The 21369-nt window shown below is 43.1% G+C and overlaps 1 protein-coding gene across 1 annotated transcript in view; it reads left to right on the top strand.

Annotated features, from left to right (window-relative positions):
• The window catches only part of PLCH1 (phospholipase C eta 1), a 247135-nt gene that overhangs the window by 16785 nt on the left and 208981 nt on the right, over positions 1-21369 (top strand). The window contains exon 3 of the mRNA XM_081570572.1: positions 11988-12106. Coding sequence (XP_081426698.1) covers positions 12028-12106 — 79 coding nt within the window. The 5' untranslated portion in view covers positions 11988-12027. The remainder of the gene's footprint in view (positions 1-11987; positions 12107-21369) is intronic.

The raw sequence follows: 21369 nt of genomic DNA, 5'->3' as shown, positions 1-21369 counted from the left end.
AAAATGATGCAATGAATATTTTCTCATGTATACATTTTTGTCTGTATTTTTAGTGACTTCTTTTTGATATATTTCCAGCAGCTGAATTACTGAACCAAAAGGTATGAACTCTTTGAAGCACTGGATACATATTATATACTTGAAACCAGTCCTTTCAAATGAAGCATCGCCATGTCTTTGGAGAGTGATTGTATCTCACTGTTCAACTTAGCTCAGAGCATTTGCAGATCCTGATTGCTTTAAAGAAAAGAAAACAGACGGAGAACTTAGGGTTTAGTGATGTCCCCTGTGAGCCTTACAAAATGAACAAAGTACTCTTTTATTCCTTTCCCTGTGTGTACATAGCTGGGAGGGGGCTAGCTATGGAATTAGGCTGTTTGCAGAGCCCTGTAACAACCAGTTTGGCAGTGCTTGGAAACCCGTGGGAAGTGGGGGGAGGGAGCTTATGAGGGGGAGGGGAGGACAGTGACATGCCATCTGTGGAGTGGGGCCGCTCTGACCAAGTCCCTCTGAGCCAGGCGTCTGAGCTGCTTTAGAACCTGTTAGTCTAGGCCTGGCCAGGGGACAGGAGCTGTGGCCCCTCCCACCCCATCCCTTCACTATGTAATTCTTTTGATTTTTTTTTTTTGTCTCAAAATTAGTGGAAAAATGAGAGAAGCAGCAGCTGTCTCTGAAACCTTAGCTTTTAACTGGACTGAGTTTGAATTTTCAACCTTTAGGGAGACCTTGGTGTGGCAATTCCCAAAAGTGTTGTGTCAGAGGCTATGAGGTGCAGGACACAGTTTGGGGACCTTTTTCCTGCTGCCTTCCTGTTTCTCAGTGCTTCTCGGTTTATGAATATTGCTGTCAGAGCCGATTAATTATGTCTTTGTCTCTCAGCAAGGCTTAAGGAGAAGGAAATCATTCCTCCATATGAGTTAAAGGCTATACTAATGGGAATTAACTCTGTGGTTTCTCAGGGCTATTTTAATTTATAATTAAAGCTGTATGGTTGGGGATATTAGTGGGGGGTAGGGGTTGCCGACAGCCCTTATTGAGTAGAATATTAAGTTTGGAAGCTCTGAGAGAGCATCTCACTCATCACCACTCCTGTTTTGTTCCTTAGATGAGGCAGCCCAAGCACAGGGGAGTGAAGAGATTTACCTGACACTGTTTAGTCAGAGGATCAACTAGGTTGGAACCCTGGCCTCTTGACAGCCAGTCAGACATTTTTCCATTGTCTCTCATGTCTTACTACCTCTCATGAACTATTTCCTCCTTTTCCAACAACAGGGTGCGTTTACATATTTTAATCTCTGGCTGTAGCCTTCTTCCCTGTTGTTAGCAATTTGGAAAACACATGAGCCCCTCAGACAGTTTTCACAATGATTTCTGGCTCAAAAATTTGGCCTTGGTGTTTCTGAACTTGGTCCAAGTAGCTCACTCAGATTTCATTGCAAAGAAACCTCCCACTATTTGATTCTCAAAGGACTGACACTTTGCTCTGATCCCCTCCAATCTGTATACTCAAAAGGCTCCTGGATGGAGGGACAAGGTAGGTGTTTTTTTAGTAAGTAATGTTTCATTTAGTCATCTCCCCTTCTCCTGGCTCTTCTGCTTCACTGGCTGGCCCATAGTAGAGTTGGATTGAATGGTGGAGGTGGGAAGAATTAATCTTAATCATGAGTAATGCAACTCTACGCTCTTTCATAGGGAAGCAGAGGTCAGGGAGGAAACACAGCTGGATTCAGTGTAACCTTGGGACTAGGTCAGTGGGTTTGGAGTCAGAAGACATGAATTTGCAACCTACTGTTTCCTATTAAACTCTTTGAACTCATGCTTACCAATACATGACTTACAGGGCTGCCATAAAGATCATTTTTTAAAAAGACAAGATATAAATGGAAATATTGTATAAACCATAAAATGATTTACAAATAATATATTTTTAAGAAAGAAAGAATGTAAAGGAATGGGAGTAGAAGTGTTGGTTTTTATGGAAGAGGGGTGCCAGAGGAGGATGGGCTGTGATGGTGGCAGTCACAGTAGATGAAGAGGTGGAGATAGTCAGTATATAGTAGACAAATCCCTGTATTTAAAATATAAGTATACATAGAAACATAAATACATTCCCTTTCCCCAAAGTTCTCTTTTAACATTCTCTTATTCCTTCTTTTCCTTTGGCACAGTGTTAGAACTCTGTTTACCATATATGAACTTGAATGGTTTGCTTTTTATTAAGCCATTCAAGTGGCTTGAACATGTTTGTTGTGTTCCATAAAACTCATGTTAAAGCAGTAATATAGATTTGCCTCACATGTAAAAATAGCTAAGGAAATGCTAAAGAAAAGATTTCAGGGTTTGCTCTGCTTAAATACACTTCAAGGGGATTGATGGAATCCTTTACTACTGGAAAAAAGAACTTGAATACAGCATATCCTTAGGGAAAGCCCAAGTAAATACAGAGTCATATTTTTGAAACTTAGAGGACCAGCTAAAAAAATTTGCCAAGGTCTCCCCCCTGCCTGTGAGTCAGTTGTTACAGGTGAAACCAGAATAGCGAGCTCATGACTACCAGCCAGGTGTCTCTTGATACTATGCTTTGCTGACATGTTTCATCAGTCAGAACTCTTTGGATGCAAGTGACAGAAAACCAATGTGGCTTAAATAAAAGTAAACATAACATAGAAAGAAATGTACTGGCTCATTTACCTAAAAAGTACAGGAAGAGATCTGACTTCAGGTGTGCCTTAAATGATACCAGTAGGACCAAGTTTCTCTTCATTCCTCTTGGTTGGATCCCGTCTCATAGATTTTTTTTTTTTTTTTTACCCTTGTAGTGGCAAGGAGTTCTAGGTTTCCAGGCTTCACAACTTCATAGCCTCACAACTTTGAGTCCAACAGAAAAGAAAGTTTCTCTTCTCCAACAGTTCAAACAGACTTCCATGACTGACTCTCAGTGGTGCAAACTGGGCAATGTGCACCTCCTGCTTTATGGCCTGAGGGAGGTGGTGCTCTGAGCTGCCAGGCTTTGTTAGGTCCCCACCTGACTTGAGATGGAGCTGACACCAACTGAATCTCATGGACAGAAATTGGGAGAAGGCGTTTCTTAGAGGACAACCAGAGGAAGCAGAGGGACAACCAGCAGATAGCTGTCACTGTGAGCTTTTTCTTAGTGCCTTTCTTTAAAATGAATGGGTGTTGGTGTGAAAACTTTCTCTCTCTTTTTTTGTGGAGTTTTAAAAGCATTGACGGATGCTTCATAATCATGTTTCTGCTTTTCTTAATGAAAAATGTCCTTGAATTTCTAATGTTTCCTTGGGCTTCCTTGGTGGCTTCAACATTAAAAGAAGTCTGCCTGCAATGCAGGAGACACAGGGTTGATCCCTGGGTTGGGAAAATCCCTGGGAGAAGGGAATGGCTACCCGCTCTAGGATTCTTGCCTGGAAAATTATCACAGACAGAGGAGCCTGATAGGCTACAGTCCCTGGGGTTGCAAAAGAGTTGGATATGACTGAGTGACTAACATTTACTTACTTTCTTGGTGGTGTTCTGCTTTCATAGTTTTATGTCTGGCCTGTAGTTTGACACTGGCAATTTCGGTCATGTACCTACACAGAAAAATGGTAAAAATAAATGTATTAATAGAATGATTATAAAAGTTACTAATCATTTATGAAATGAATTTAGGAACATTTTGACTTATTCAGTTCAGTTCAGTTCAGTCACTCAGTTGTGTCCGACTCTTTGCGACCCCATGAATTGCAGCACGCCAGGCCTCTCTATCCATTACCAACTCCCGGAGTCTACCCAAACCCATGTCCATCGAGTCGGTGATGCCATCCAACCATCTCATCCTCTGTCATCCCCTTCTCCTGTGCCCAATCCTACGCAGCATTAGGGTCTTTTCCAATGAGTCAACTCTTCATATAAGGTGGCCAAAGTATTGGAGTTTCAGCTTCAACATCAGTCCTTCCAATGAACACCCAGGATTGATCTCCTTTAGGATGGATTGAATGGATCTCCTTGCAGTCCAAGGGACTCTCAAGAGTCTTCTCCAACACCACAGTTCAAAAGCATCAGTTCTTTGGTGCTCAGCTTTCTTCACCGTCCAACTCTCACATCCATACATGACCACTGGAAAAACCATAGCCTTGACTAGACAGACCTTTGTTGGCAAAGTAACGTCTCTGCTTTTAAATATGCTATCTAGGTTGGCCATAACCTTCCTTCCAAGGAGTAAGCGTCTTTTAATTTCATGGCTGCAATCACCATCAGCAGTGATTTTGGAGCCCCAAAATATCAAGTCAGCCACTGTTTCCCCATCTATTTCCCTTGAAGTGATGGGACCAGATGCCATGATCTTAGTTTTCTGAACGTTGAGCTTTAACCCAACTTTTTCACTCCCCTCTTTCACTTTCATCAAGAGCTCTTTAGTTCTTCTTCACTTTCTGCCATAAGGGTGGTGTCATCTGCATATCTGAGGTTATTGATATTTTTCCCAGCAATCTTGATTCCAGCTTGTGTTTCTTCCAGCCCAGCATTTCTCAGGATGTACTCTGCATACAAGTTAAATAAGCAGGGTGACAATATACAGCCTTGACGTACTGCTTCTCCTATTTGGAACAAGTCTGTTGTTCCATGTCCAGTTCTAACTGTTGCTTCCTGACCTGCATACAGGTTTCTCAAGAGACAGGTCAGATGGTCTGGTATTCCCATCTCTTTCAGAATTTTCCACAGTTTATATAGGCTTTGGCATAGTCAATAAAGCAGAAATAGATGTTTTTCTGGAACTCTCTTGCTTTTTCGATGATCTGGCGGATATTGGCAATTTGATCTCTGGTTCCTCTGCCTTTTCTAAAACCAGCTTGACCATCTGGAAGTTCACGGTTCATGTATTGCTGATGCCTGGCTTGGAGAATTTTGAGCATTACTTTACTAGCATGTGAGATGAGTGCAATTGTGCGGTAGTTTGAGCATTCTTTGGCATTGCCTTTCTTTGGGATTGGAACGAAAACTGACCTTTTCCAGTCCTGTGGCCACTGCTGAGTTTTCCAAATTTGCTGGCATATCGAGTGCAGCACTTTCACAGCATCATCTTTCACGATTTGAAATAGCTCAACTGGAATTCCATCACCTCCACTAGCTTTGTTCATAGTGATGCTTTCTAAGGCCCACTTGACTTCACATTCCAGGATGTCTGGCTCTAGGTGAGTGATCACACCATCGTGATTATCTGGGTCGTGAAGATCTTTTTGTACAGTTCTTCTGTGTATTATACTTTTAATCCATCTCATGAATCCTGTGGTTCTGGGTTCAGTCTGTTTGCCCTCTGATGCCCTCTCTCAGCACCTACCGTCTTACTTGGGTTTCTCTTACCTTGTATGTGGGGTATCTCCTCATGGCCGACGCTCCTGACCTTGGACGTGGGGTGGCTCCTCTCAGCCTCTCCTGCTGTGCTCCTGAATCACGCAGCTGCTGCCTGCACTGCAATCACAGACAAGTAGCCAACCTGATCACATGGACCACAGCCTTGTCTAACTCAATAAAACAAAGCAATGCCATGTGGGGCCACCCAAGACGGATGGGTAATGGTGGAGAGGTCTGACAGAAAGTGGTCCACTAGGGAAGGGAATGGCAAACCACTTCAGTATTCTTGCCTTGAGAACCCCATGAACAGTATGAAAAGACAAAAAGATAGGACACTGAAAGGTGAACTCCCCAGGTCGGTAGGTGCCCAATATGCTACTGGAGATCAGTGGAGAAATAACTCCAGAAAGAATGAAGGGATGGAGCCAAGGCGAAAACACCACCCAGTTGTGGATGTGACTGGGGATAGAAGCATGGTCCGATGCTGTAAAGAGCAATATTGCATAGGAACCTGGAATGTTGGTCCATGAATCAAGGCAAATTGGAAGTGGTCAAACAGGAGATGGCAAGAGTGAATGTAGACATTCTAGGAATCAGTGAACTAAAATGGACTGGAATGGGTGGATTTAACTCAGATGATCATCCCTTATGACTATACAGTGGAAGTGAGAAATACATTTAAGGGACTAGATCTGATAGAGTGCCTGATGAACTATGGACAGAGGTTTGTGACATTGTATAGGAGACAGGGATCAAGACCATCCCCAAGAAAAAGATATGCAAAAAGGCGAAATGGCTGTCAGGGGAGGCCTTACAAATAGCTGAGAAAAGAAGAGAAGGGAAAAGCAAAGGAAAAAAGGAAAGAAATACCCATTTGAATGTAGAGTTCCAAAGAATAGCAAGGAGAGATAAGAAAGCCTTCCTCAGTGATCAGTGCAAAGAAATAGAGGAAAACAACAGAATGGGAAAGACTAGAGATCTCTTCAGAAAATTAGAGATACTAAGGGAACATTTCATGCAAGGATGGGCTCATTAAAGACAGAAATGGCATGGACCTAACAGAAGCAGAAGATATTAAGAAGAGGTGGCAAGAACACACAGAAGAACTGTACAAAAAAGATCTTCATGACCCATATAATCACGATGGTGGGATCACTCACCTAGAGCCAGACATCCTGGAATGTGAAGTCAAGTGGGCCTTAGGAAGTGTCACTACGAACAAAGCTAGTGGAGGTAATGGAATTCCAGTTGAGCTATTTCAAATCCTCAGAGATGATGCTGTGGAAGTGCTGCACTCAATACGTCAGCAAATTTGGAAAACTCAGCAGTGTCTACGGGACTAGAAAAAGTCAGTTTTCATTCCAATCCCAAAGAAAGGCAATGCCAAAGAATGCTCAAACTACCACACAATTGCACTCATCTCACATGCTAGTAAAGTAATGCTCAAAATTCTCCAAGCCAGGCTTCAGCAATACGTGAACTGTGAACTTCCAGATGTTCAAGCTGGTTTTAGAAAAGGCAGAGGAACCAGAGATCAAATTGCCAACATCTGCTGGATCATGGAAAAAGCAAGAGATTCCAGAAAAACATCTATTTCTGCTTTATTGACTATGCCAAAGCCTTTGACTGTGTGGATCACAATAAACTGTGGAAAATTCTGGAAGAGATGGGAATACCAGACCACCTGACCTGTCTCTTGAGAAACCTGTATGCAGGTCAGGAAGCAACAGTTAGAACTGGACATGGAACAACAGACTTGTTCCAAATAGGAAAAGGAGTACATTAAGCCTGTATATTGTCACCCTGCTTATTTAACTTGTATGCAGAGTACATCATGAGAATCATTGGGCTGGAAGAAGAAACACAAGCTGGAATCAAGATTGCCCAGAGAAATATCAATAGTCTCACATATGCAGATGACACCACCCTTATGGCAGAAAGTGAGGAACTAAAGAGCCTCTTGATGAAAGTGAAAGAGGAGAGTGAAAAAGTTGGCTTAAAGCTCAACATTCAGAAAACTAAGGTCATAGCATCTGGTCCCATCATTTCATGGAAAATAGATGGGGAAACAGTGGCTGACTTGATATTTTTGGGCTCCAAAATCACTGCTGATGGTGATTGCAGCCATGAAATTAAAAGACGCTTACTCCTTGGAAGGAAGGTTATGGCCAACCTAGATAGCATATTTAAAAGCAGAGACGTTACTTTGCCAACAAAGGTCCGTCTAGTCAAGGCTATGGTTTTTCCAGTGGTCATGTATGGATGTGAGAGTTGGACGGTGAAGAAAGCTGAGCACCGAAGAATTGATGCTTTTGAACTGTGGTGTTGGAGAAGACTCTTGAGAGTCCCTTGGACTGCTAGGAAATCCATCCAGTCCGTCCTAAAGGTAATCAGTCCTGGGTGTTCATTGGAAGGACTGATGTTGAGGCTGAAACTCCAATACTCTGGCCACCTGAGGTGAAGAACTGACTCATTTGAGAAGACCCTGATGCTGGGAAAGATTGAGGAGAAGGGGACTGCCGAGGATGAGATGGTTGGGTGGCATCACTGACTCAATGGACACAAGTTTGGGTGAACTCTGGGAGTTGGTGATGGACAGGGAGGCCTGATGTGCTGGGGTTCATGGGGTCGAAAAGAGTTGGACATGACTGAGTGACTGAACTGAACTGAATATGAATCCTGTCTGCATACTTACTTGGCTTCTTTTATTTCTTGTTGCTGCTTTAGAGTTTTTGGAGTTGGGAGATTTTGAGTAGAGTTGATTACAATTTCTTATTCAAATTACATACATAATTCTGTGGAAGTATGTTTATTCATATGGCTAGAATGCCACAATATATTAGTAAGTTATCAAGTGAAAAAAAAAGGCTTCAAAAAATAGAATTTAGTTTTTGTTTAAAAAAAAAAGGACCACAGTGTCTTTGGCTGATAAGTGATACTACTATATAAGTTCTTTTTTGGTTTTTCTACTTGCTTCAAGCACTAAAAATGGATAAAAATAAATTGTTAAAGATAAATACACACATATAAATACTTTCTGTGACTTTTCCATCCACTAAAAAAAATTCAGATTAACCGTGTTTCAAAGGTAGAATTTGAAACTAGTTTTAATGAGTTGTTTCTTTACGTGATATTCCTTAGTCACTCTCATTATTAATTTTTTAATAAGGATTGGAGATTTAAATGTTGTATAGAGTTCCAAATGTAACATATATTAAATAGCAAATATTAAATCAATGGAAGTGTATTTTAGTAGCTATTTTCACCCATTATGTTCACACAAATGGGATCACAAAACGCTCAGAAGACTCCTGCTTTGGGACTGCTGAGCCTGGAGTTCCTGCTAGCTTTCTTGAGTAGCTAGCAGTGCCATCTTGCAAGTTACACCTACTTTCCTTCTGGCTACACTGTATGAGATTTGGCTGAGCTGCTTTCTAAGGTCCCTTTCAGAAAGTTACTTCTTTCTCAGTCAGCACCCGGCCCCTGGCTCAGCTAATTCCGGTTGTGGCTAAGGTTGGCTTTGTTGCATAGTGGTTGCTCCCCCTGCTTCTGCCCTACTGATTCCATTCATTACCTCCACCTCCATTACCTCTCAATTTTTAAATCATTTGCTCTGACTCTGGAAGCCAGAGTGGGCACTTCCTCTCTTCAGTCTCAGACTGGAGGGAATTCAGGAAGTGGGGCGTATGACGAAGGCATCACTCGTGTTTACCAAGGGCCTGTAGTGTGTGCACAGCTCAGGCGAAGCTTACTGTCTGCTCTTCAGCAGCAAACAGATGCCAGGGGAGGTAAGACATGCCAGTAATTAACCGAAATAGGGAACACACAGCCTGGAGACCATAGTGTTAAATTACATATCTTTGTGTTCTAGTTTAATCATTTAAACTGAGTCCCCTTCTCTTAAAAACACCTACCCAGCAGAGCTCGTCATCCAAACATACAAGTCCCATTGCTACTCACCCTGGCAGCAGAAGTGAGTCACTTACTCCAAGGTCCTCATCTCTCCTTTCATCTGATTAAAAGGAAGGGCCAAATGAGGGTCATGTAGGTGTGTGTATGTTTTAACTACATACAAATGCACTTTTTTTTTTTCATCATCCCATCCCACTAATCTTGCTGCTGCTGCTAAGTCGCTTCAGTCGTGTCCGACTCTGTGCGATCCCATAGACGGCAGCCCACCAGGCTCCGCCATCCCTGGGATTCTCCAGGCAAGAATACTGGAGTGGGTTGCCATTTCCTTCTCCAGTGCATGAAAGGGAAAAGTGAAAGTGAAGTCGCTCAGTCGTGTCCGACTCTTAGTGACCCCATGGACTGTAGCCCACCAGGCTCCTCCGTCCATGGGATTTTCCAGGCAAGAGTACTGGAGTGGGGTGCCATTGCCTTTTCCACTAATCTTACTTGGATTAAAAATGAACAGAGAGAGCAAAATAAAGAGTGACACACCAAAGCATAAGATCAAGTTAGTAAGGAAAAAATAGCATGAATACAGACAGAGCTCTCCTTAATTCTGGATAACCTAAAATATTTCTAATATAAATCATGAATATACTTTTGTAGGAAATAGTTACTACTGGTATTACTGAAAATTATTTCTAGTTCTTAAAAAAAGGTATTCTTATTAAAAACAATATATACATGTATGCAAAATTGAATACATGGATATATATAGAAATGAATATGCTGTGCTTAGGTGTTCAGTCGTGTCCAAAACTTTGCGACGCCATGAACTGTGCAATGCCAGGCTTCTCTGTCCATGGGGATTCTCCAGGTAAGAATACCGGAATGGGTTGCCATGACCTCCTCCAGGGGACCTTCCCAACTCAGGGATCAAACCCAGGTCACCCTCATAGCAGGCAGATTCTTTACCATCTGAGCCACCAGGGAAGCCCAGAAATGAATATATGTATAAATAAGTAAATGCATAAAAAGACTGGAATGATGCACACCAAGCCAAAGTTATCATTCCAGGAAAGGGACATGAAATGAGGCAAGTGGGGATTTTGGATGAAAATATTTTTGATGTATTTCAGTATTGAGTTTTTTAAAAAAAATTGGTGAGCATATCTAACTATATAACTAGAATACTTAAAAAAAATCTTTGTAGTATGGTGTATTGGGTGGGGAGAGGGCAGGGAGGGTTGTCTCCATAATCATTTGTTTTCTGTCCTATTTTACAGCTGGTTGCATGGGTGAGTTTATCTTGGTGGGATGGGACTCATCTTCAGCCTGAGGGAGTGGGAGAAGCAGCCAGGTTTAGCCAAGTGTCTGCTTAGTCCCTCGGTTGTGCCCGGCTGTTTGTGACCCTTTGGACTGTAGCCCACCAGGCTCTGTCCATGGGATTTTTCAGGCAAGAATACTGGAGTGGCTTGCCATTTTCCTCCTCAGGGGATCTTCCCAACCCAGGAATGGAACTCTTGTCTCCTGTGTCTCTTTCATTGCAGGCAGATTCTTTACCTACTGAGCCTTTGCAGAAGTCAGGTGGGGGTGGGGTAAGAGGCGGTGGGGAGTTAGGCCTGGAGCCAGAGGAAAGGTAGGTGAGCTTGTGGTTAGGGGAGGGAGGAAGAATGAGCATCAGGGAGCCAAGGAGAAGCGCTGGCAAGAGCTTTAGGGACCTCTACTAGCTGTGGTTCCGTTAATGAATAGGCACAGCTCTGATCGTTTATTTTCATCAGCACTCACTGACTGCCTTTACAAAAGTCTAGATTGCTTTAATAGGACAGATGACAAATTGTTTCCCACCTGTGGGTTTTCCTTCAGGCCAGCCTTGCTTGGTTTTCCCTGGCTTTATTTTGCGCTCAGAAAAGAAGTTGGAATTCTCAAAAGTTGCTTTAGCCCAATGCTGGGAACAAAGGGAACCTTGTTATGCACATCAGCTTTTGGAGGGGTTTAATTCATCAGCTCGGATCTCTGCCTTTCAAGTCCTTGCTCTGGTTAGCACTGTGTTTCTGTCCGTGGAGGGGCAAACCTTCTGGAGAAGCCAGACCCACTGCTTGTGTACCCAGCTCTGGTTGCACAAGTAAGCTCAGTCTGGTCAGAGGCAGGCCCTAGTGGTCCTAAGTGGCACCCGTAGTGAGTCCAGAGGAGGGAGACAAGCTTTGTTACTACATTTGCCTGACCCCTGGCTACATGGACGCGTTATGGTTTCTAAGATCTCCATGGACGGATCATAAATGTAGTCCTCCGGAGTGGTGTTGACTTAAAAAAGTCAGGAACTGGAAATAGCAGGTCACCCTTATGTTATCACCTCCCCTCCTGCAATTGAGCTTTCCTGAAAAGCGACCAGCATGGGCTGGTTGGAGTCCTGGCTGAGTGGGCGAGGCCTGGAGCGCAGACACCAGTCTTGAAACTTGTTCTTTGATGGTGGATTGGTTTTCCCCCAGGACAGCGGTAACTTAGAGCTCTGTAAAGCGCTATTAGAAAAAGCTCCAGCAGTGGTGTGTTAAAGGACCTTCTCCTGGGTGGGAAAACTTTTGGGGAATTTCTTGGGGCCTGGGGGGTACCAACTCCCCGTGTGGAGGAAGTGGGAGCCCTGCGTGCTGTCCCCAAATGCTTGGGGACTGAAAGCATCAGGCGGCCAGTGTGGGCATGCGGCTGCCGCTTTCTTCATTTTTTTTGTCTCATTCTGTTTCCCTTGACAGGGCAATTTGGTTTTGATGCTGTGCCAGCAATCTTCTGACAATGAGTTACTGGAACTTGGAGAAAAGGAACTGTGTGCAGTACCGTAGGCATTTTCTGGTGGACAACAGTCCGTTTCATGGTGAGTTGCCTTTTCTACTCCTGTAGTTGGATCTTTTGTTTCTGACAGCACTTTTATTCTAGCACTCCGGATGCAAATGTGGTATAATTATTAGGTTGAACCAAGAGCTTGAGTTAACTTGCTGATGAAAAATCACCCAAGAAGCCCCACAGGACTCCTTGCCCACAACTGGAATTGGCATGCCCCACCTCAACAACCACAACCACATCGTCACTTTCTACCTTGAAAGTTAGTTTATGTCAAGGCCTTTCCTCCTCTTCTATGCTGTCAACTCCAGTCGTACTCCTTCCTTTCTGATGTTTGAAATTTGAGGGGCTAGACCCACAGGTAGTATTCAGTTAATATTGGTGGATCATCAATCAGGGCTTATAACCAGCCTGGTGTGTGCGATCTATCAGGCACCGTACAAAACGGAGCAGGTCACGGCACGTAACCGTAACAGGGTGGATGAGTGCAGCTGTAAATCAGAATGGTCAACATTAGTCATTTTCATGTAACAGGGTGGACGAGTGTGGCTGTAAATCAGAATGGTCAACATTAGTCATTTTCATGACAAGCTAAGATGAATTGCTGTTACCCTGCTGCTGTATTTGTCTTGTGATGGACAGTTAGGAGTAAGCTCTGTCAATCCTGATACCAGGATGCCCTTGGGTGAAATTGACTCAGGAGTCGAGGCGTGCGTGTTGGCAGGATTTGGGGAGTGATCCCCATCAAGAGCTAGTGCAACTGTGGCGAGCAAAGAGATTTCATGAGGAGTGGAGTGCTGCTGAACAGAATCCTTAGCCTAAGCTGCCTTCCACTCTGTCAGTTTGGTTTTTCTTCCTCAAGTTAGTGCAGACGTAATGTTTTTTATTGCTTTAGATTAACTTTAAGATAAACTTAACTCTACTTGGTCAAAGCATGCTTTGCCATGTTTTTTTCACATTCATTATACCACCTTGCTATGGAACTTTGCTAGATAGAGGATGCCTTCATTTACAGGTCAAGAAAGGGAGGAAGAGAGGAAAAGACCAGCCCAAGTTGGCATAACCAGTTATTAGCAAAGTCAGATCTAAAATTTTAGCCTCTGCCCTTCCAGGCTGACTCTCTCTCGGCATTGTATTGGTGATGAAAATATTGTAACTTGACACTTTGGCACTGAGTTCTGCTTTGTTTTCCTGTGAGCCTCATCTAAGGACCCTGTTCCTAGCTTCATCTCTCACACAGTGTTTGCTGTTAAAAATTTACAAATTTGTTTGCTGTTACAAAGTCTGGTGTTTTCTGTTACAAATTTACTTGTAATAAAAAAAATGATAAGGAAACACAGTAGTTAAGAAAATTGCATTCTTTTTCCAAGTTTTGTGCCAGTTTTGAAAAAGTTCAGGTTTTATTCATTCGTTATTTTAGAATACCTTTGTCCAGACATCTAAAGGCTATAACAACTTAAAAACAATTTTCTATGTATTTTTATAGTTGTGTTACCACTTAGTGAATTACTGTATTGCTGGTAGTTATGCTGATGACTTGAGAAACATGGTCCTACCGAATTCTTTTAACACCTTTGCCATAGTTATTATTCATCACATTTTATGGATGGGGAAAGAGGTTTGCGGAGGTTGCAAAGTGGTGATCTAAAATCAAACTCGTATCTGCTTAACTCCAGAACCCCACTGTTTTCTTCCAGGCTCCATCTCCATTTTAATAGAGCAATTAACACTCTGAGAGGTTGAAGCTCTATTCAGCTGTGTTTGCTCGGCTATTAACTAACCATATCTGATCTTGACCAAGTTATATAATCCTTCAGATCTCAGTTTTCTCCTCTGTGAAATGAGTGTGCCACTCTCCATAATTTGTTAGGTTCTCTCCAGTTCTAGTCTCTGAGACTCCATTGAAGTATTTCTGAGGATTACACTCGTATGTGTTTCGTGAGCCGTCTTGTCTCTAAACGTGAGATGCACAAGGGGGCAGCAGAATACTTAAAATATGAGCTGGTTCCTTCTTACGTTGAAGAATTACTCTTTTGAGAGGATTTAGAGATAGCAAATCTTCTCAAGATGAAAAAGATTAAAACCAATCAGAATTATGATTCTCTTCGTTTATAATAAGGCAGTAGCCTTAAGTATTTCTGATAGTATAAAAGATCATTTTGGGTCTCTGTGCCAAAGGCTGTGTAATTCAGGAGAGAATGACATTCTGCTCTTGCTCTGTGTTTACCTCTGCAGAAAAGTGATGCCTCTGAAGACAGGAGTTTGTTTAACTTCATGGAAAATTGTGAGGATTCTTAGTATATTTTAAGCCAAGGGAACACTAGGGATATGATTTTTACAGACAATGTCTGAACATTTCTGAGAAAAGATAGGGGACAGGACGGGTTGAGTTAGAAAAGTCAGATTTCTTTTAGAGGGGCTTCTCCAGGTCCTATGGTAACTCTCCTCACATAACCAAGGAAAACAAAAAGAAACAAAACCCCATTCATTATAAAGAGAAAAGAACCATTTCCTCTGCAAGATAATAGACGATTAGAATATGCATGCTTAAGTAGTATTCCCAGGAGAAAGGAGCCACTTTAGAATGAGGACTAGGTGGGCTGCCCTGGTGGCTCAGTGATAAAGACTCCACCTTGAATGATGGAGATCTGGGTTGGGAAGACCTCCTGGAGGAGGGCATGGCAACCCATTCCAGTATTCTTGCTGGGAAAATCCCATAGACAGAGAAGCCTGGCAGGCTATGGTTCATGGGGTCACAAAGAGTAGGACATGACTAAAGCCACTCAGTTCAGTTCAGTAGCTCAATCATGTCCAACTCTTTGCGACCCGATGGACTGTGGCATGCCAAGGCTTCCTTGTCCATTACCAACTCCTGGAGCTTACTCAAACTCATATCCATCCAGTTAGTGATGCCATCCAACCATCTCATTCTCTGTCATCCCCTTCTCTTCCTGCCCTCAATCTTGCCCAGCATCAGGGTCTTTTTCAGTGAATCAGTTCTTCGCATCAGGTGGCCAAAGTATTGGAGTTTCAGCTTCAGAATCAGTCCTTCCAATGAATATTCAGGACCGATTTCCTTTAGGATTGGCTGGTTTGATCTCCTTGCAGACCAAAGGACCCTCAAGAGTCTTTTCCAACACCATGGTTCAAAAACATCAGCTCTTTGGCACTCAGCTTTCTTCACCATCCAACTCTCACATCCATACATGACTACTGGAAAAACCACAGCCTTGACTATACGGACCTTTGTTGGCAGAGTAATGTCTCTGCTTTTCAATATGCTACATAAGTTGGTCATAACCTTCCTTCCAAGGAGTAAGCGTCTTTTAATATCATGGCTGCAGTCACCATCAGCAGTGATTTTGGAGCCCAAAAAAATAAAGTCTGACACTGTTTGCACTGTTTTCCCATCTATTTCCCATGAAGTGATGGGACCAGATGCCATGATCTTAGTTTTCTGAATGTTGAGCTTTAAGACAACTTTTTCACTCTCCTCTTTCACTTTCATCAAGAGCTCTTTAGTTCTTCTTCGCTTTCTGCCATAAGGGTGGTGTCATCCGCATATCTGAGGTTATTGATATTTCTCCTGGCAATCTTGGTTCCAGCTTGTGTTTCTTCCAGCCCAGCATTTCTCATGATGTACTGTGCATATAAGTTAAATAAGCAGGGTGACAATATACAGCCTTGACGTACTCCTTTTCCTATTTGGAACCAGTCTGTTGTTCCATGTCCAGTTCTAACTGTTGCTTCCTGACCTGCATACAGGTTTCTCAAGAGGCAGGTCAGATGGTCTGTATTCCCATCTCTTTCAGAATTGTCCACAGTTTATTGTGATCCACACAGTCAAAGGCTTTGGCATAGTCAATGCTGCTGCTAAGTCGCTTCAGTCATGTCCAACTCTGTGCGACCCTATTGACGGCAGCCCACCAGGCTCCGCCATCCCTGGAATTCTCCAGGCAAGAATACTGGAGTGGGTTGCCATTTCCTTCTCCAGTGCATGCAAGGGAAAAGTGAAAGTGAAGTCACTCTGTCGTCTGACACTTAGTGACCCGATGGACTGTAGCCTACCAGGCTCCTCCATCCATGGGATTTTCCAGGCAAGAGTACTGGAGTGGGGTGCCATTGCCTTCTCTGTGGCATAGTCAATAGAGCAGAAATAGATGTTTTTCTGGAACTCTCTTGCTTTTTCGATGATCCAGTGGATGTTGGCAATTTGATCTCTGGTTCCTCTGCCTTTTCTAAAACCAGCTTGAACATCTGGAAGTTCATGGTTCACGTATTGCTGAAGCCTGGCTTGGAGAGTTTTGAGCATTACTTTACTAGCATGTGAGATGAGTGCAATTGTGTGGTAGTTTGAGCATTCTTTGGCATTGCCTTTCTTTGGGATTGGAATGAAAACTGACCTTTTCCAGTCCTGTGGCCACTGCTGAGTTTTCCAGATTTGCTGGCATATTGAGTGCAGCACTTTCATAGCATCATCTTTGAGGATTTGAAATAGCTCAACTGGAATTCCATCACCTCCACTAGCTTTGTTCTCAGTGATGCTTTCTAAGGCCCACTTGACTTCACATTCCGGGATGTCTGGCTCTAGGTGAGTGATCACACCATCGTGATTATCTGGGTCGTGAAGATCTTTTTTGTACAGTTCTTCTGTGTATTCTTGCCACCTCTTCTTAATATCTTCTGCTTCTGTTAGGTCCATACCATTTCTGTCCTTTATGGAGCCCATCTTTGCATGAAATGTTCCCTTGGTATCTCTAATTTTCTTGAAGAGATCTCTAGTCTTGCCCATTCTGTTGTTTTCCTCTATTTCTTTGCATTGATCGCTGGGGAAGGCTTCCTTATGTCTCCTTGCTATTCTTTGGCAAATTAGAGTTCGCCATTCAGGCCTTAACAAAAGTAGACACTTGTGTGTAGTTAGATATAAACTTTATTGTGAGCTGGTGAGGCAGACTTACTCTATAACCTTTTGGTCACATGATGTTCTTTCTTCATCTCTTGGAGACAGAGAAAATTCTCAAAGCCTCAGTGAAATGCTTTTTATATCAAAATTAAGAATTCATTATTTTTACTCATCTTCCCCCTTTACTCATCTTCTTTGTTTCTTCATGATGAGCATTCCGTTTATAATCTGTTTATTGAGCATTCTCAATTTACTGTAGCATATACACAAAGTTTTTTTTATTTTTCACCAATTACTAAAAGATAAAACAGCTTCCCTGGTGGCTCAGATGGTAAAGAACCTGCCTGCAATGCAGGAGACCTGGGTTTGGTCTCTGGGTTGGGAAGATCCCCTGAAATGAACGACGACCCACTCCAGTATTCTTGCCTGGGAAATCCCATGGACAGAGGAGCCTGATGGGCTACTGAATCATAATGGAATCTCAACAAGTTGGACATGACTGAGCGACTAATACTAACATACACAGAATTGTTTTATTTTTCACCAATTACTACTTTGAAAAATAATCTTTGCAACATCTTGGGCAAATTCTATTAATACTTTTTGGCTACTTTTGGTTATTGAGGTGCTGTGTGCTTATGCGTGCTTAGTTGTTCCTGACTCTTTGTGACCCTATAGACCCACCAGGACCCTCTGTCTGTGAAATTCTCCAGGCAAGAATACTGGAGTGGGTTCCATTTCCTACTCCAGAGGATCTTTCTGACCCAGGAATTGAACCAAATCTCCTGTATCTCTTGCATTGGCAGGTGAGTTCTTTACCACTGTGCCACCTGGGAAGCCTAGTTGAGGGTCTAATCCAGTTTGAAATGTTGAAGTCAAACTCATTAAATCCTGTCCCCTCCCTTACCCCTGGCTCGGGGCTGAGGGTGGGCATTCTTCTGGCCCTGCTATAGTTCTTCCCCTTGAAGAAGAATTCAAAATCATCAGATTTTGGTACTAGGAAGAGAGATGGGGGAAGCAAAGGCCTTTGAGCCACACCCCAGCCCCTATTTGTTTGTCGTTGGTGGTGAGATGATCAAGACTCTGGTTCCATCTTCTGTGAATATTTGGTTTCACCCTGACCCCTCTGTCACCTAGGATTCTGCACAGAGGACCTGCCGTCTCCCTTCAGCCCCACCCAATGTCCATTTCTAATTCCCTCTGGCTGAGGCCTGGCTTCCCTTGCCCTGAGGACTCTTGGTGAGGGGGAGGGGGTGATTGCCTGGTCCTTGCCCTTTCTCTTATCTCTGTGTTTCTGCACATGGATTTCTGTGAGCTCTGGAGGATGGGCCGGGTATGAAGTAGCTCCTGTCCTCCTCCCAGACCTGCTGACCTCCGTCTCTGTCTCGAGAACACTGTTATGGACTCTACCCCCATAAGCCTTAGGAAGCCTCTGAATTATCTGAATTATTCTTTTATAGAGACATTACCTTGCCAACAAAGGTCCGTCTAGTCAAAGCTATGGTTTTTCCAGTAGTCATGTATGGATGTGAGAGTTGGACTATAAAGAAAGCTGAGCGTCGAAGAATTGATGATTTTGAATTGTGGTGTTGGACTGCAAGGAGATCCAACCAGTCCATCCTAAAGATCAGTCCTGAATATTCATTGGAAGGCCTGATGCTGAAGCTGAAACTCCAATACTTTGGCCACCTGATGAGAAGAACTGACTCACTGGAAAAGACCCTGATGCTGGGAAAGATTGAAGGCAGGAGGAGAAGGGGACGACAGAGGATGAGATGGTTGGATGGCATCACTGACACGGTGGACATGAGTTTGAGTAAGCTCTGGGAGTTGGTGATGGACTGGGAGGCCTGGCGTGCTGCAGTCCGTGGAATAGCAAGGGAGTCGGATACGACTAAGTAACTTAACTGAACTGAAATGAGCTCTTCCCCAGCTTGTCTCTGGGAATGATGTGTGCTCTGATTTTAATCCTCAGAGTATTGTCTGTGCTATTCCATGTGCCTAAGCTGTACACATAATAGGGACTCAGGTCATGTGATTTCAAATAGATGGAATCCCACCCTCCTTACCCCTGGCAGTTCTCCTTGGTCCTCTCTAGAGCCATGTCAGGCCGGTCTGTGTCCACTAACATTTTGGATTCGAGTGATGTCCTTTTCCCAAAGGTACTGATGTTCTTTATTGTGCTTGCTTCTTGCAAGATTGTGTAGCTGGACTAATCAGAACCAAGCAACGATCAGATTTATAAAAATCCATGGTGAGATGTCTCAGCTTCTTTTCCCATTTGGGAATCGGATTCAGTGGGCTTCTGGGGGGTGACTGGACCCACTGTGTTCTCTCTTGTCATGCTTTCCATGTTGAGGTCATTCACATTCTGTAATAATGGAGTGCATGAAAAGACCCAGGTGGAGTGTGTACAAAAATGGAAAATTGAAGATCTGGACACCTGGGAAGCCCTGGTGGATGAGAAGTGAACAGTGTTCAGTCTTTGAGGCTTTAGTTGTTGTCTGCAATGAGCCTGTTGGGTTAAGTGATATCCTTGGCTGGCCTTTCCCAATAATCTCTCAAATTCTCTCAAACCTCTGGTCCCTGGGAGTCCAGCCAAGTGGCAGGCTACTGATTGTTTTATTCCTTTATGCTTGGGAATACCAATTTTCCACTTACTAAGTTAGAAAGAAGAACTATATCTAATAAACAGTCAACTTTTCCTTCTGATTTGCAGACTTCTCACATTTTAAATGGTTACTTATGAGAATTATGTCCCCTTAGACCTCTGTTACAAATTTAAGCCTTTGTTCTTTAAGCTACTTTTCCATAATTATAATTAATTTTCCTCTGCGCTCTCATTTTCCTCATTGTCTTTCCTACTCTGTGCCTAATGTATGTGCAGAGATTGATGGGAGGATGAAATGTCTTTCCACAAGCAGATTCAGCCTTCTTCCAGGGCAGCATAATTATTTAATTTAGTTATACAAAAGATCCAGATATTTTTTCTTTGACCAAAGTGATAATTATTAGTGATTGTATTTATAATCACAAACAAAGATTGAAAATTCCAGTTTGGTCCTTTACTCTGTGTACATGAAAAGTCATCCAACTGAATGGTGATAGTTTATATGTTTTTTAGGGCTCGTTCCTTGAAGCAGGTATGTTTGGGGTTGTTATAAGTGCACACTGTTGATTTCAAAGGGATATTCAGACTTTTTTAAAATTGGAAGCCCATAGCCTAGTGTATTTTTCACCCACTCTTGAAGCTTCAGTTCCCATCTGTACATCCATAGCTCCAATCAGTGTGTCCCTGACTTAGACGGCTCCTCTCTGCACCACGCTCAGATGTCCATCCTCCTACCTAATGGCTCCACTGATGCCTGCCGGTCCTCACACTCAGTATGTCTGGAGGAAAACTGCCTCTTCCCACTGGTACCTGACTGCCTTGCCAGTCTTCTCTTTCTTCCCCTCCTCCTTTGCACCACAGCTATGCTGACTTTCGCATTCCTTGCCCACAAAACTAAACTCCTTCTTTGCTTGGCTGTCTGCCACTCCATCCTTCAGAGCCCAGATAAAGGGTCCCCTCAAGAGACGCTTATACTGACTTCCCAGACCAGATCAGTCCCCCTTTTATGCTACCCTATCACCCTGCATTGCTGCCTCATTGCATTGTCCGTGTTGTAGTAAAACAGTTTTGTGATAACCAGTTTAATTTCTGTCCTCCTTGTATTCTAACTCCCAGGGTAGCAGAGACTGTTGTGACTTGTATCTCCAGTACACACAGAGTGGCATTGTATGTGCATGCTTGTGTGCCAAGTCACTTCAGTCATGTCCAGCTCTTTGTGACCCTATGGACTGTAGCCTGCTAGGCTCCTCTGTCCATGGGATTCTCCAGGCAAGAATACTGGGGTGGGTTGCCATGCCTTCCTCCAGGGGATCTTCCCAACCCAGAATTGAATCCTCATCTCCTGCATTGCAGGATTCTTTACCGCTGAGGTGTTTGTTAAAAGTTGCTGAATGAATTTACTCATTTTAATAGAGAAAATAAGAACCACTTGTTTCATTATTTTTTGCACTCTTAAGTTTGGCCTATAATCTTTGTGCCGTGGAATGCATCAGTTCTCCTGCCGCACGCTCTCTTCTCCCTTTCACCCATGCTTTTGGCTTGGAGAACAAAAGAATACACTTAATACACCTAAACCATTCCTTCTTGGGACTGAGAAGGAAAAGGCCGGTCTGCTGAGAATCTTAGTATGCTCTAGAAAAGATGATTATAAATGTGTAATGCCTCAAAGTGGAAAAGGATGAATCTATTTCTTCAAAAGAATTTCTTAGACATTTTGAATTCATTTACTAATACCCTCCAGAATTTCCCTGTTGGTTATATATACTGTGACAGGAGTAGGTGG

Source organism: Giraffa tippelskirchi, chromosome 2 (assembly GCF_054371585.1).
Source record: "Giraffa tippelskirchi isolate mGirTip1 chromosome 2, T2T-mGirTip1v1.2.pri, whole genome shotgun sequence".
Taxonomy (NCBI): Eukaryota; Metazoa; Chordata; class Mammalia; order Artiodactyla; family Giraffidae; genus Giraffa; species Giraffa tippelskirchi.
This window is presented reverse-complemented; position numbering and strand designations above follow the sequence as displayed.